We start from the raw sequence: 15,865 nt of genomic DNA, 5'->3' as shown, positions 1-15,865 counted from the left end.
GATGGTCCTGGGTCCACAGATTGTATTTGTTCCCAAAGAAGTGCTCTGGCTTTGACAGTGGGTCTCAATAGAGTTCCTCCTTCCTGTCTGCAGCCTCAGGAGGGGGCGTGCAATGTCCACAGTGCACTGGACACTGTGGGCTGGCCACCCACTAGAAGGGCTGTTGCCAGCATCCTGGGCTTCTCCAAACTTTTCCAAATCTCATCAGGAAACCAATCCCAAAGCCCAGCTACACTGTTGGGCTGAGAATGTGGCTTAGTGGTAGAGTGCTTGCCTATCATGCATGAAGCCCTGAGATTGATTCCCTGTACAACATAGAAAAGGCTGGAAGTGGTGCTGTGGCTCAAGTGGTAGAGTGCTAGCCTTAATGAGTTCAAGCCCCAGGACTGGCAACACACACACACACAGACACAAACAGACACACACACACACACACACACACACACACACACACACACACACACACAAACTTACACTGTTAAGTAATTGTTAGGTAATCAAAGCAATGGCTTGATTGAGAGATGAGTCGAGTATTAATTTATATGTGGAGAATGAAGTTGAGCAGAAGGAAGTGTTTTTATCAGGATTTGAAAGGACTGAGTCCATCCTGGGGGGGAAGGCAGGGCTGATCAGGAAGCACAGCACCTCTCCTGGCAGCAGGAGGTACAGCAAGGCAATAACAGGGCCCAGAGAAAAAAAAAGCCCCCAAAGAACCTCATCCACAGTGGGTCAACGAGTTTCCCGAACTCTTTTCAAGTTTTGAATCCATCAATGGATGACACCACTCCCTAGGTCAAAGCCCTCATGACCCATTCTCCTTGAACTGCCCTGACACTCACACGTGAATATGAGCTCTACTAACTTCCAGGTCCTCTCAGCCAATCAAAATGGGGGATGGCAATCCCTTTCTAACTCTGCTTCTCAATCCAAAATTTGGATTGGAGCAGAGCTGGGACTAGCCAGAGCTGAGGGCAGGTGGAGGGAAGGTGGGCAGAGCAGATGCAGAGGATCAGGAAGGGAGCTCACAGGAGAAACCTGACATCCCTCCTCTCTGCTCTTCCCACAGGTGGCTCCCTTGAGGGCACTGGGGACAGCACAGACCCACACTGGAGGCAGCAGTGCTAGAAGGAAAGCAAGCTGCTCACATTGCCTTTCTCCTCACCACACACACCCTGTGCAAGGCTGCCTGGTGCTTTGGGAGGCAGTGACAGGAACACACCCCTGCTGCTGTCACAGGACACCCAGAAGGCAACAAGACACCAGCTCATGCAGGATGACAAGAAGGGACAGAAGTATGGAGAAGAACTGATGGAGCCTTAGTAGAGGATTCAGGCCTGCGCCTAGTCTCACCTGCACAGTCTGTGCTGTGTCCTGACAAAGGAAAAGCCCCTGTGATCATAGGTGCTCATGGAGAAGGTTCTAGGAAAACAACACAACTGAGGAGCAGGGAAGACAACCCAGGTGAGGACTGAATACATGACCGTCCAGAATGCACTGAGCTCCTATCCACACCTGCCTGTTCTCAGGCTAACCCTGGCCCCGCCCACAACACAGCTGAGCAAACATGAGGATTCTAGAATTTAATCATGTTTTATTTTCTACCTCAAGTTTTGGGAATCATTCAGTGATTTATTCAATCTTTTTCCATGACCACAATTTGAAACACAGACCCACATCCACATTCTCTTTATCAGTGGGGAAGCAGCAGCTGCAGCTCAGAGCAAGGGAAAGTGAAGTCAGGGATGGGGAAGCCCTGGCCCCGCCTCTGCTGGAGCAGCAGGTGGAGGGGAAAGAGACCCAGGTCAGTGTGGGGAGGGTCCTGGTGCTCAGGGCTGGGCTGGCTCCTCAGTTCCTCACAGGATGCTGACAGCACACAGAAGCCTGCACACGGTCAGAACCCAGGTACAGGAAGAGAAGTCAGGAGCTCATGATGTCCCAGGAGGGAGGAGGAGAGGCAGGAACAAATGCTGTGCCTCTCAGACCACACAAAGCAGCTGTGTCACACTGCAGGAGAAAAGAACAAGCACAACAATGCAGATCAGTCACTGTTAGCCACACACTCTGAGCAGGCCACTAACACCCAATGCACAGACCCTGCAACTACAACACAGCCTTCCCTGCGCCTCAGCCCTGCCCCCCATTTAGGGTCTCCAGGTTGTCACCTTTTTCAGCTCTGAGGGAAGCATCAGAACCCTGGTCACTGTCGTCTCCTGTGGTGGAAGAGAGGAACTGGTTAGAGAACACAGGCGTCACTGGAGGAATTCCGGGTGCATGAGCTCCCACAGGTCCTGTCTGCAGCACAACAAAGGTCACCTCCTCCCCCATGGCACTCACTTGCAGCCTTATCATAGCCTTCTCTCTTGTCACCTGTAGGAGAAACACCATGTGAGAGGCAGGACACAAGCAGTGCCATGAGGGCCTGCATGAACCCCTAGCCTTGACCTCATGGGAAGTTTCTAGAAATGTGACCATAGAACCAAGGAAGCACAGGAGAGAGAGTGCAACAGTTGGGAAGAGAGACCCCAGGACCTCCTGGAGTGTGACCTCAGTGGGCTCCTGAGTCCCTGTGGGCCTGAGTGCTGCAATCAGTTCCCATCACCACCCTCAGGAGGGGGAATTTTGTGTCCTTCGTTTTGCAGGTGATTTACAGAAGAGGAGCTGTCAGGCTGGGGAAGGCCCTGAGTGTGCTGCAACTTCCCATTAGGAGTGCAGCTCACACTTCTGCCCTGGAACTCAGACCTCCACCTTCCTACCTCCAGTCCTCTTCCTCCACAGCACAAAAACCACCACAGCTACAACCAGAACTGCAAAGATGCCCACGCCAATGAAAATTCCAATCTGGGGAATGGTGGGCTGAGCAGGCGGCTCTGGGAAGAGAAGGGAAAGGAGGATGAGCACTGTGAGCCCAGCTCTCAGTCCTTACGTGCTGAAGCTGCACATGCCTCCTGCTGTCTCTGAGCACAGCTGTGCTCTGTGCCCTCAGCCCTGCTTACCCCATGTCAGGCTGAGGGGCTCAGGCAGCCCCTCATGCTGCACATGGCATGTGTATCTCTGCTCCTCCCCAGAAGGCACCACCACAGCAGCCCACTTCTGGAAGCTTCCATCTCCTGCAGGCCTGGTCTCCACCAGCTCCATTTCCTGGGTCTGTTCCTCTCCATCCCGCAGCCAGGTCAGGGTGATCTCCGCAGGGTAGAAGCCCAGCGCCCAGCACCTCAGGGTCATCTTATGTTCAGAGGTGGCGTGGAGGGTGATGTGTGCCTTTGGGGGATCTGAGAAGAACCCAGAAATTCAGATGCATCTCCTTGCCTCCCATGGACCACTGTGCAGGTCAGTTGACCATGTTGAGGATACACAGCACAGCGAATGGGGGCAGGGATGGATGATCCAGGCTGGAACTAGGCTTCTGGAATCATCTCCTAAACCTTGCAGTTGAGATCACCATGGACAGAAGCCCCTGATTTCTGAAGAGTTACTTTGCTCTATTTTGGGTGGAGATAAGAGAGACTTTCTCTAAAATCGTGGAAGAGACTTCTAGCCACAATGGATTCTGGTTGAGGACAAATGCTGAGAGCCTCCTGGTGCTGCCCAGGGCCACTGCCAGAGTGGAAGGGGCCAGCTGCACACTTGTTTCAGGACAGTCTTCCCCTCCATGCATGGAGAGATGGGGAGAAGGAAGAGAGGAAGATGGGGAGAGGGAGAGTGAGAGAGAGAAAGAGAGAGAGAGAGAGAGAGAGACAGAGAGAGAGATAGTGTGTGTGTTTCACTGTGGTGAGGTCAAGGTGGATTCCAGAGCCACTGTGTGACACAGCATGTGAAAGGCAGGGGCTCATGGTCCTCTGGGCAGGGAAGGGGTGTGGTGGGCTGGGTCCCTTTTCCTCTCTGGCTGTGGGAGTGGAGGGGGACTTCCACAGGAGATGGAGGAGTCCCCGGGCCCTGGTACCTGTGCGCTGCAGCGTCTCCTTGCCGTGCTCCAGGTATCTGCTCAGTGACTCCACGCACCTGCCCTCCAGGTAGGCCCTCCTGCGCTCTGCCTCACCGGTCTCCTCCCACTTGCGCCTGGTGATCTGAGCCGCCATGTCGGCCGCAGTCCAGGAGCTCAAGTCCTCGTTCAGGGCGATGTAGTCCTGGCCATCATAGGCATACTGATCATACCCGCCGAGGAGACGGCCGTCTGCGCTCAAGTCGCAGCCATACATGGTCTGGATGGTGTGAGAAGCTGCCCCGCCCCCACGGTCAGCCCGCGCCCCGCGGGGACTTTGGCCTACACGGAGAGGACACCGGCCCCACCCCACGGCTCTTTCCCGGGGTGCCGGTCCACCCGCAGCGCCCGCAGCCTGGGCTGAACCTCAGTCCTGAGACCCCGTGGGCTCGGGCTGGTCAGCGGGAGGCGGGGAGGGGTCGTGACCTCCGACCCGGCGGCGTCGCTCACCGTCCGCGCTCTGGTTGTAGTAGCCGAGCAGCGTCTGCAGATTCACTCGGTTAATCTGTGCGCTGCCCTTGCACCTCCGCGTCTGCCGCTCCCAGTACTCGGGCGGCTCTCGCTCCACCCACGGCGCCCGCGGCTCCATCCTGGGGTTCGCGGCGTCGCTGTCGAAGCGCACGAACTGCGCGTCGTCCACGTAGCCGACGGCGATGAAGCGGGGCTCCCCGAGGCCGGGCCGGGACACGGCGGTGTGGAAATACCGCAGGGAGTGGGGGCCTGCGGGCGGGCGCGGGTGAGAGCCGGGAGCGCGGCGGGAGCGGAGAAGGGGTTCGGCACGCGGGAGACGCAAAGGGGGTCCGAATGACCCCGGCGGCGCCCAGCGAGGGCCCCCGAGGACTGGTCAGGCGGAGGGGACGGGGACGCGGCTGCCCGGGCCCTGCCCCCCGACGGCGCCCTCACCCCACCGCCACCCCTCGCTCTACCCTGCGGACTCGTGTTGCCCACGGGTCCCAGACTCACCCGCCCAGGTCCCGGCCAGCGCCAGCACCCACGACAGCAGCCGCAGGACGGATCCGGGCGCCATGAGCCCAGCCCCAGAATCCGGGGAGACTCTGAGTGCCGGTAGCTCCGCGGGGGACTTTAGAACCCAGAACCTCGGTGACACTGATTGGCTTCTCTAGAACCTGACAGCCAATAGCAGCAAGAGGTGGTGCCGTGTCAGCAGTGTCTGGGCAGAAGCGGCCGACACAGGTTGGAGAAGAAGTGAAACTGGGGAGACCGGGAATCCCCAGGGCTCAGCTTCCCCACCCAGAGCAGCTCTGGCTCTGACACGCTGAGATCTAGGTCCATGCATCTTGGGTTTCGTCCTGATCACTGTCCCCCTGCACCAGCACTCTGTCCCAGCCACGTCTGGGTTTGGCCTGAAGGCGAAGTCAGAGGTCCTCAGAGACTTTGCTTCTATGATCTCTGCACACATTCATATCGACCCAAAGGTATTTGTATCATATGGGTTCTGTCACTATTCACTGTTAGGGCTGGGAATATGGTGTAGTGGTAGAGTGCTTGCCTAGCATGTTTGAAACTCTGCGTTCAATTTCTCCGCACCACATGTGAAGAAAAAGCTGGAAGTGCTGCTGTAGTTTGAGTGGTAGAGTGCTAACTAGCCTTGAGCTAAAGAAGCTCAGGGACAGTGCCCAGGCCCTGAGTTCAAGGCCCAAGACTAGCCAAAAAAAAAATCACTTCTAGATAAGAAAGTATTTATTTTTTTCTTTTTTTGAGGGTGGGAGTGTTCCAGTCGTGGGCCTTAACTCTGGGCCTGGGCACTGTCCCCTGAGCTTATTTAGCTCAAGTCAAGTTAGCACTCTAGTACTTGAGCCACAGCACTACTTCCATCTTTTTCTTCATATGTGGTGCTGAGGATTCGAACCCAGGGCCTCATGCATGCAAGGCAAGCGATCTACCACTGAGCCACCTTCCCAGCCCATGAAACAGTCTTTAAAGCTGATGTCTCATGCCCTGTAATCCTCTCTACTTAGGAAGCAAAGATATGAGGATAGAGGTTCAAAGCCAGCCAGGGCAGGAAGCTCCCTGAGACTCTTATCTCCAATTAACTGGGAAGTGGTGCTGGGATTCTAGATGATGGAGTGCTCAGGGACAGCACCCAGGTCGACCTCAATCCCCCTTGACCAAAACAACAACAGGCCTTCAAAGTACTTGACTTGGGGCTAGGAATGTGGCTTAGTGGGAGAGTGCTTGGCATGAAGCCCTGGGTTCAATTCCTTAGTTCCACATTAAAAGAAAAAACCAGAAGTAGCACTATGGCTCAAGAAGTACAATGCTAACCTTGAACAATAAGATGTTCAGGGACAGAAACCAGACCCTGAATTCATCAAGCCCCAAGACTGGAACAAACAAAAAGCTTGACTTTTCCTGTTCCTAGTGGCTCATGATTTTAATCCTAGTTACTCAGGGGTCAGAGATCTCAGAATGTCAGTTGGAAATCAGTTGGGTCAGGAAACTGGGAGACACTTTCCTTTTTTTTTTTTTTTGGCCAGACTTGGGGCTTTGACTTAGGGCCTGGGCACTGACCCTGAGTGTCTTTTGCTTTGGCTCCCCCTCTAACACTTGAGCCACAGCACGACTCCTTGCTTTTTCTGGGTATGTAGTACTGAGGAATCCAACCCAGGGCTTCATACATGCTAGGCAAGCATACCAGTAAGCCACATTCCCAGCCCTCTTATCTCCAATGAACTACTCAAAAAACCAGAAGTGGTGCTGTGGCTCAAATGTTAGAGAGAGCACTAGCCTTGAGCAACAGAAGCTCATGGACCATGCCTGGTCCAATGACCAGCAAAGATAAATAAATGCATGAGTTGACAAAAATGGAGGCACAGAGGATGAACAAATGCAGCAGTGCTATGCACTAGATGTGCATGTGAAAAATAAACTATACAACTAGTGGGTGAGGCCAGAAGGGAAAAACTGGGAAAGCAAGAGAAAGGCTGACATTGTCCAAAAAGAAATGTTCTCTTCACCTGACTTCTGAAACTGTAACCGCTGTGCGCTCACCTTTAACATAAAAATAAAACCTTGAATTGTTTATAATTCTAATAAGTAATTTCGTGGTAACAGAAACAATTGTTTATTATTCCTGTGTGGTTTTGTGTGTTGGTGCTAGTTTCAGGCCCTGGGTGCTGTCTCTCAGCTATTTTGCTGAAGGCTACCACTCTGCCAACTGAGCCACACAGCTGAACTTTTGGCTATTTTGCTGATTAATTTGCAATCTAGAATACCATGGTTTTCCTATTCTGATTGGCTCTGAACTTTGGAATGGCACCAACGTGGAGAGAATCCACTTGGCTTTTTCACTCACAGCTGGCACTCTACCACTTGAGCCATACATCCAGTGCCACGTTTTTGCTGGTTAATTGTAGGTAAGAGTCTCAGATTTGTCTGCCACAGCTGGCTTCAAATCTTCATCCTCAGACTTCAGTCTGATTATAGGTGTGAGCCCACAGTGTCTAGTTGGTTCTGTGATATTTTCAGATGTACCACCCTAAAATCTGAAGAGCTTACTTGCAAAGAGAAACTCTTCTTCATAAGGAAAATGTAGAACTAGGAAGGTGTGAGTTCTGCAATAGACAGGATGTTGACATTCCACAGCTCACACTGCCTCATCATCGCCAGGGCTGGGTTCTAGGAAGCTGCTTATACACCAAGCTGTTCCTGCGACCATCTCTGGGAGGTATCCCCAACACAGCCACTCACCCTTTGTCTGGAGAATTCCTTTCCCTTAATCTAGATTGATTCAGTTTCTAGTACTCAGAACCAAAAACCTCTGAATAGTTTTTTTTTTTTAATTTTTGTTTTTGTTTTTTGGGTCCAGTTGTGGGGCCTGAAATCTGGTCCTGGGCACTGTCCCTCAGCTTTTCAGCTCAAGGCTAGCGCTCTACCACTTGAGCCACAGCACCACTTCTGGCTTTTTTCTTTTTGCTTATGTGGTACTGAGGAAGCGAACCCAGGGCCTCATGCATGCAAGGCAAGCATTCTACCACTGAGCCACATTCCCAGCTCTCAATAATGTTTTAAAGTTTGTCTTCTGCTTTTCCACAAAACTGTTGGCTCTACAAGGGAGAATAACTTTTTTGAGTGTGTGTATGCGGGGTGTGTTAGTTCTGTCACCTGGACTCTGGGCCTGGGCGATGTCCCTCAGTTCTTCAGCTCAAGGAGAACACTCTACCACTTGAGCCACAGCGCCACTTTGCAGTTTTCTGGAAGTGGTAATAAGAGTCTCATGGACTTTCCTGTCCGGGCTGGCTTTGAACCATGATCCTCAGATCTCAGCATCCTGAGTAGCTAGGATTAGAGGCCTGAGCCACTGGCAACCAGCTGGGAAGACATTTTTTGTCTGTTTTGTTCACGTGTGATAATCTAAATGCTTATAATAATGCCTGGCCCATCATTGATGCTCAAAAATGTTGACTGAATAACAAATATTAGCCTTTCTCATCAGTATTTTCCATGCCAAGTTTTATTCAGTGTATACTTCCCATTTACTGAAGAAAGTTCAGCCCTGCAACTTGGTCTTTATTATCTGTCCACACCGCTTCTGAAAGATTTTCAAAGTCACTGTTTCCAACTATCTTCCCCCTCCTCCTTTGCATGGTTGAAGATGATGAAAGAGTTTTCTTTGGCAGGACCCACATGCCTTGTCTTGGGAGGACGAAGATCAGCAACGCCCTCCAGTGGAGCAGGGCTTTGTAGGTCAGAACCCCACGCACGTGTGGTTTACAGAAATCCAAGAGTATTAGGGGCTGAGATATTCTTCAGCTGTGGTCAGGGCCAAGCAGACAGCAGCAATCTGTAATGGAGGCTAGAGATGTGACTATAAGTGGGGTCAACAAGAAAGGAAAACTGGGTTACCACAGCTTCAATCCTCAGATCTTGGCCTCTTGAGGAGCTACAATTACAGCCTTGCTTCTGACTTTAATGAGAAATTGGAGCAAAGTCTCTCAGATTTGCTGCCCAGGATGGCTGCAAACCACAATTCTCTGATTTCAGCCTCCTGAGGATTACAGGTGTGAGCCACCATCACTCAGCTGATTCCATGTCATATTCTCAGAACAGAAAGACAAAGATAGCTGTTGAGGGATGCTAAGTTGAAGCCCTCCACTAGACCAGTGGCCTTTGTCTCTTTGTTCTTGGCTTCCTTCACTGAAAATAATTTGCTCTTGTTCCATCCATGTCCTTGAAAATTCCATTATTTTGTCCTTTTGAATGGCTGCATAATAGTCCATTGTATATAGGTACCACAATATTTGGATCCACTCCTCAGGAGTGGGGCATCTGGGTTTTTTGGAAAACATCTGCCATCTAATATGGAGTGTGAAAAAGTAAGTTGGGTCCCTGCCATGCGATAGTGCTTCTCGGTGAGGAGTAGGCTTCTTCAGTGATGGGAACAAGGAACAGCTTTGCCACCAGGCCTCACTGTCCTAAACCCACTAAGCAATTGTCACTTGTCACCAAAAGATTCCAGTTTCCTGTCTGTTTACAGACACATACACAGCCAAGCAACAGCCCCATCTCTTCATCAGCTGCACACACACACACACACACACACACACACACACACACACACACACACACACACACACACCTCTGCTTATCTCCATGAAAACTTGCAGCCAGTAGCTGCAAGTCACTTAGCCAGGGCTAAGTCCCTCCAAGGTTTGCTTTAATAAAACCTCCTGCCTCTCACTCTCATTGCTCATTCAAACCTTAAGCTCTTTTCTGACAGACTTGTTGGATGCAAGGCAAGTGACACATAAGAAGAGATCTCAGAAATAGCAATGTGCACACCACAGTACCAATATCTGTTACCTTTCAGGTCACCCAAATCAAGGAAATACATACTTCATCCCTACTCTAGTCCAATGCATAGGGTAGATGACTTGGCCTTGGTCCTTGTGTCTGGCAAGAGCATTCCTGCAAGACAGGAACATCATAAGGGTCAGAAGGAAGCTTGTTAGAAGAAAAACTGTGGGAAAGATGGCACAAAGAAGTGAGAAGGAGCTAGTCCAAATGTCCCTTGCTCCTCATGCTAACTGCATTGCTGACCCAAAAGGAGATGCCATTTGTGAATGAATCAGCTATATTGATCCACCAGGTTCTGCATGAGAAGTGATGTTTTGTTTGTTTTTTTCCATCAGATTATCTGCTTAAACCACCAAAGGTTACTTTCCACACCAGAATCTACCACTGCAACAGCAGTCAAGAGCCAGGGAGCGCTCAGACCCAACATCCTTACACATGTATACAGGGTTAGCTGTGTCTTGTTCCCTTCTGATACACTACAACCTTGCAGATAATGTGGTTGGAAGCACAGCCACTCAGTATTTGACCAACAGAGCAGAATATGGCAGGATAGCCAGACAGTGGACACAGAGATACTCCACTGAATTCAAACCATTTGTATGCAGTGTAAAGGAACCAAAGTCTTCTTCTCGCTGTGCTTGAAAACTTTATACCCTTTACAATGTGGGCTTCTGTGCATGTGTTATCTGACTCTACTCTTTGCTTTTATCCTTTGGAGACTGGCCGACTCTCTCAAACGGTAAACGCTTATGAAGAGTAGCACTTTATAGTTGTAGACGTATTATGTTTAAAATGTATAAATATCCGGTTCTGGTGGGCATTAGCCACCAATTGGCTTCAATCTGAGGATAGAGTTTCAAAGCCAGCCAGGCAGGAAAGTCTGTTAGATTCTTTTTTTTTTTTTTTTTTTTTTTTTTGCCAGTTATGGGGCCTGAACTCTGGGCCTGGGCGCTGTCCCTCAGCTCTTTAGCTCAAGGCGAGCACTCTACCACTAAAGCCACAGTGCCACTTCCAGCTTTTTCTGCTTATGTGGTGCTGAGGAATCGAACCCAGGGCCTCATGCATGCAAGGCAAGCACTCTATCACTGAGCCACCTTCCCAGCCCGTCTGTTAGATTCTTATCCCCAATTATCTGCCAGAAAACTGGAAGTAGTACTATGGCTCAGAGTGCTAGAGCAATAGCCTTGAGCAAAAGATCTCAGGGACAGTTCTCAGGCCCTGTGTTCAATTTCCTGGACCAACAGAAAATAAAAAAGAAAGTAAGAAAATATCTCTTTGTACCTGTTGCTAGTGGCTCATGCCTGGAATCCTAGTGACTTAGGAAATCCTAGTGAGTCTAAGGAACAAGGTTCAGCCTGTGAGACTGGTATCTTCCATGAACTACCAAAAAGTCAGAAGTGGTGCTGTATCTTAAGTAGTAGAGTACCAGTGTTTTACCGGAACTCAGGTCAAGAAACACAGAAGCCACTTTTTAAGAGGCTCAATTAGGAGTCTTTATTGGAGAGCAGGTAGACTGCTGATAGACTCTTTCACAAAGACCAGCAGCTGCAAATGCAGCTAGCACAAAGCTTATATGATCAAATCCACATAAGTTGTGAGGAATTTATCTTAACAAAAGTAGTGTACAGAAGCAAAGATAACCAGATGAAGACACTTAAACCTAATAAAAATGTTAAAAAGAAGCAAAGACAATTATCTAAGGGAAGGAAGACTTTCCTGGAGCTTAGCAACTCAGGACACCTGTGTAATCCAAAGAATGTCCTCTATCACCTCTAGAGATTTTCAGAGCTGTGTGGAAAGCCCCTGTGCCCAGCAAGGCACCAAGATGGCTGTAAGGCCAAGGCCTATTGCTTCAAGCATATTGCTTATTCCCAACCTCCTAACTTCACTGGCTTTAAGAGAAAAACACCTCAGGGACAGCTCCCAGGCCCTGAGTTTAAGTTCAAGACCAGGCCCATATTCTACTGACAAGTCTTGCTTTTGTGGAGCTATCTGTTTATCTATCTTGGTGTTGATCCTGGTGCTTGAACTAAGATTTTGAGTGCTATCTCAGAGCTTTATTTTTTTTTTTTTTGGGTCCGGTCGTGGGGCCTGAACTCTGGGCCTGGGCGCTGTCCCTCAGGTCTTCAGCTCAAGGCTAGCGCTCTACCACTTGAGCCACAGCGCCACTTCCGGCTTTTTTTTTGCTTATGTGGTGCTGAGGAATCGAACCCAGGGCCTTGAGCATGCAAGGCAAGCGCTCTACCACTGAGCCACCTTCCCAGCCCCTCAGAGCTTTATTTTTATTTTTATATTTTTGTCAGTCATAGGGGCTTGAACTCTGGGCTTGGGTGCTGTCCATGCGCTCTTCAGCTCAAGGTGAGCACTCTACCGTTTGAGCCACAGCACCACTCCCGGTTTTCTAGTACTTTATTGGAGATAAGAGTCTCACAACTTTATTGCTCGGGCTGACTTTTTTTAAAAAGTTATTATTTATTGTGAAAATACTGTACAGAGGGGTTACAATTACATGAGCAAGGTAATGAGTACATTTATCATGCATTGTTGCCACCTTCTTGTTTCCCCTTACCCTCCCTGCCCTCTCATCCCCCATGCCTACTATTCCTACCCCCTCTACAGGAGTTCTTTTTTTTTTTTTTTTTTTCCCATCCTGAGGATTGAACTCAGGGCCTGGGCATGTCCCTGAGCTTCTTTTGCTCAAGGCTAGTGCTCTACCACGTGATCCACAGCGCCACTTCCAGCTTTTTCTGTTTATGTGTTGCTGAGGAATCAAACTCAGGGCTTCATGCATGGTAGGCAAGCACTGTACCACTAAGCCACATTCCCAGCCCCCAGACTGGGTTTGAACCCTGATCCTCAGATCTCACCCTCCTGAATAACTGGGATTATATGTGTGAGCCACTGGTGCTCGACCTTATTTTTTATTTTAAGGCTAGCACCACTCAACAGCTACACTGGGATTTTTTTTGTGGTTAGAGATAAGAATCTCCTGGGCTTTACTGCCATAGTTGACTTTGAGCCACAATCCTCAGATCTCAAACTCCTGAGTAGCTAGGATTACTGCATAAGCCATTGGGGCTTGGTTTCAATATATTTTTTTTGATGTACTAAGGATACTTGTCCTCAAGTCTACACAGTGTGTGTGTGTGTGTGTGTGTGTGTGTGTGTGTGTGTGTGTGTGTGTGTGTGTGTATAGCCAGTCCTGGGGGCTGGAACTCAGGGCCTGACCACTGTCCCTGAGTTCCAGTGCTCAAGTCTAGCACTCTAGCACTTGAGCCACCGGGCCATGTCTAGCCTTTTCTGTTTATGTAGTACTGAGGAATCAAATCCACAGCTTCATGCATGCTAGCTAGGCAAGCACTCTACCACTAAGCCACATCCTCAGCCCTATCCAATGTTTTGTTTTGTTTTTTAACACATGACATAGGTTTTACTCTTAAATGATTCAGTAATATGTAATAAGTTCTTAAGTCCTACCATCTAGTCATTTTGATTAAGGTAAACTAACAGCAGCCCAAACAAGTACATTAGTACTCATTGCTCTAACACTTAGCCAGAATAGACTGTTTAAGGCTGGCTGCTTCTTTTTACCAGTTACAAATCACCACTTACTACTTTTACATAGATAAAGCCCCTGACTATTTCGAAGGTGTGAGGGAAAACATTCCTTGATCCTTTCTTTCTTCATAGCATTATACTTTTTGGTTTGATCCTATTAAGATCTAAGAAAGAAAAAGTGAAACCCATTGCTTGAACTGAAAGACCTAGGAAAACAGACAACATATACTCATTGAATCCCTGAGAAATAAGAGGGAAAAGATGACCCTTTGGATAAATACCAAATTTATACAAAGAACCTAGACTGGCTACTCTGCAAACAGTGCAGGGACCTGCTACAGCGTTCAGAAATGATGGAATGTCTCCCAGTACAGAGTGGAGAGCTTCTACCCATCACCCATAGAAAGGAGTTTCTCCTGCCCTATCCATGGATATGACAGTGCTTGTGGATTTCTGATTGGATGTCACACACAAAGGCCAAAGGTTTTCTAGAACTTGCTCCCTGTTCTGCTGGAAGTCATTCTAGAGGATGCTCATCTTCTCCTTGGTCTCCTTCTCCTCCTCACTGCTGCAACTGCCATGGGATCCCAGTGCCCAGCTTCCTTGGCCTTGAACTCTATCTCCCTCTGCAGGCCGTGCTGTGCCATTTCAGCCTGGGCTTCCCTCTGGCCTGGCTTACCTTTGGTTCTTTAGTTTGTGGGCCTTGGACACCTTCTGCATGGCATGCATCTCAGCCTGCAGCAGCTGCTGAATCCCCTGTGACTCACCAGCCATGGTGGAGGGTACACAGAGGCAGAGCAAAGGCCCTACTAAATATTATGGTGCATCTTAGCTAATTCATTCTCTGTATGTGGTCACAAAAGTAGCTGTGGATGACTGGGAATGAAGGCATTTGTATTAAGCCGAGATCTGTTTGTCCACCCCTTGGTTCATGCCACTATGACAGTGTTTAACCTTTGTCAGTTTTTTTTTTTTTTTTTTTGCCGGTCATGGGGTCTGAACTCTGGTTCTGGGCGCTGGTGCTCTACCACTGGAGCCATAGAGCCACTTCCGGCTTTTTCTGTTTATATGGTACTGAGGAATCGAACCCAGGGCCTCATGCTCGCAAGGCATGCACTCTACCGCTGAGCTACCTTCCCAGCCCCTGTAAGTTTTTTTTTTAACTGTATTTTTTTTTTGTCTTTTCTTTTTTGGTACTGGGGATCGAACCCAGGACGTTGAACTTGCTAGGCAATCGCTTTGCCACTGAGCTACATCCCAGCCCTAACCTTTGTCAGTTTGTAATGGGAGGATTTCCTTTTATTTTTTTGTAGCTCAGAGAACACTGACGTATCATGTCAAACACAATGACTTTGCTCCTGAAGGCACAGTGTCCTGTCCTCACGTTTCCTGCAGTCTTGAGAGAGATGATTGCTGATGAAACACAAAGTTGTGGATGTGAAGACAACAGCAGCTCAGCCCATCTCAGCCATCCTGCCCCATCTTCAGGATTACAGAGATTGTGGCCTTGGTGTTGAATCTGGAGAACTGAAGTCTTCTTTTTCTTGGTTAGTTGTGGTGCTTAAACTGTGGGCCTGAGCGCTGTCTCTGAGTTCTTCAGCTCAAGGCAAGTACTCTAACACTTGAGCCACAGTTTTATTTCCGATTTTCTGGTGGTTAATTGGAGAAAAGAGTCTCAGGGAATTTCCTGCCCTGTTGGGCCTTAAACCATGATCCTCAGACCATGCCTCCTGATTCCCTAGGATACAGAAGAAAGCCACTGGCCCCCGACTTTTTTTTTTTTTTTTTTTTTTTTTGCCATACCTGAGGCTTGAATCAGGGCTTGGGCTCTGTCTCTGAACTTCTTTTTCTTTTGTTTTCTGAAGGCTAGCACTCTACCACTTCAGCCACACTGCCACTTCTGACCTTTTCTGTTTATGTGGTACTGTGTTGAACCAAAGCTTCATGCATGCTAGGCAAGCACTCTATCACTAAGCAACATTCACAGCCCCCAACTCTTTTTTATATTAAAATACTTACCAATAAACCTACCAAGAAAAATAAAGACCTCTACTATGAAACAAAAGGAGTTGATGGGAAAGACCTCCAATGTTCATGAATGGGCAGAATTAAAACTGTTGAACTGCTTGGAATGTGTAGGTTTTTAGGAAGAGAAGGGCAGGAAGTGGTGCTTTGGCACAAAATGAGGGTGCTAGCCTTGAGTATAAAAGCTCAGAGACAGTGTCCCGGCCCTCAGTTCAAGTCCAGGACAATCTCCAGCCATCAAACAGGAAAAAAAAAAAAAAGAAGAAGAAGAAGAAGAAGGAAGAGAACGGCAAGGAACTGGTTTGAATCAGCCTGTGTGAATCCTCTGTAGCTGTCAGGTTTATGGAACCTCTAGTTGGGTGTCCTTTGGCCCTGAAACAAGTAGGGTTAAGGATTAGAGGCTCAGAATTGAATCAGGTGGCTTAGATAATTTGCCTAACTCCTGTGTTGGGATTATAGGCATGTGTCATCACACCTGCTGGCCCA

At 48.9% G+C, this 15,865-nt stretch overlaps 1 protein-coding gene and 1 pseudogene across 2 annotated transcripts; both read right to left on the bottom strand.

Moving 5' to 3' along the window:
* Nucleotides 1–1,571: 1,571 nt before the first annotated feature.
* Nucleotides 1,572–5,064, bottom strand: LOC138828290 (saoe class I histocompatibility antigen, A alpha chain-like). 2 transcript variants are annotated; one of them, XM_070024281.1, is made up of 8 exons: nt 4,943–5,061; nt 4,430–4,699; nt 3,941–4,216; nt 2,994–3,269; nt 2,754–2,867; nt 2,335–2,367; nt 2,163–2,210; nt 1,572–2,004 (listed from the first exon to the last, which is right to left on the bottom strand). In XM_070024281.1, exons 1-8 carry the CDS (start codon nt 5,004–5,006, stop codon nt 2,000–2,002), a joined length of 1,086 nt encoding a protein of 361 aa, XP_069880382.1. In that variant the 5' UTR covers nt 5,007–5,061; the 3' UTR covers nt 1,572–1,999. The 2 variants fall into 2 exon arrangements, with proteins under 2 accessions (XP_069880382.1, XP_069880383.1); XM_070024282.1 differs by lacking the exon at nt 2,754–2,867 and having other exon boundaries at nt 4,943–5,064.
* Nucleotides 5,065–13,775: 8,711 nt separating this feature from the next.
* On the bottom strand, nt 13,776–14,302 carry LOC138827782 (V-type proton ATPase subunit G 1 pseudogene; annotated as a pseudogene).
* Nucleotides 14,303–15,865: the final 1,563 nt, after the last annotated feature.

This window comes from Dipodomys merriami, unplaced genomic scaffold (assembly GCF_024711535.1).
Source record: "Dipodomys merriami isolate MVZ:Mamm:240054 unplaced genomic scaffold, mDipMer1.0.p SCAF_16, whole genome shotgun sequence".
In the NCBI taxonomy this organism is placed as follows: Eukaryota; Metazoa; Chordata; class Mammalia; order Rodentia; family Heteromyidae; genus Dipodomys; species Dipodomys merriami.
This window is presented reverse-complemented; position numbering and strand designations above follow the sequence as displayed.

Excerpts from the sequence above, each read along its gene's own strand:
- LOC138828290 (XM_070024281.1), bottom strand. The coding sequence starts at position 5,006 with ATGGCGCCCGGATCCGTCCTGCGGCTGCTGTCGTGGGTGCTGGCGCTG. Across the intron at positions 2,868-2,993 it reads GCCCCTCAGCCTGACATGGG|AGCCGCCTGCTCAGCCCACC; the intron begins GTAAGCAGGGCT and ends TTCTCTTCCCAG. Across the intron at positions 2,211-2,334 it reads AGGCTATGATAAGGCTGCAA|GAGACGACAGTGACCAGGGT; the intron begins GTGAGTGCCATG and ends CTTCCACCACAG.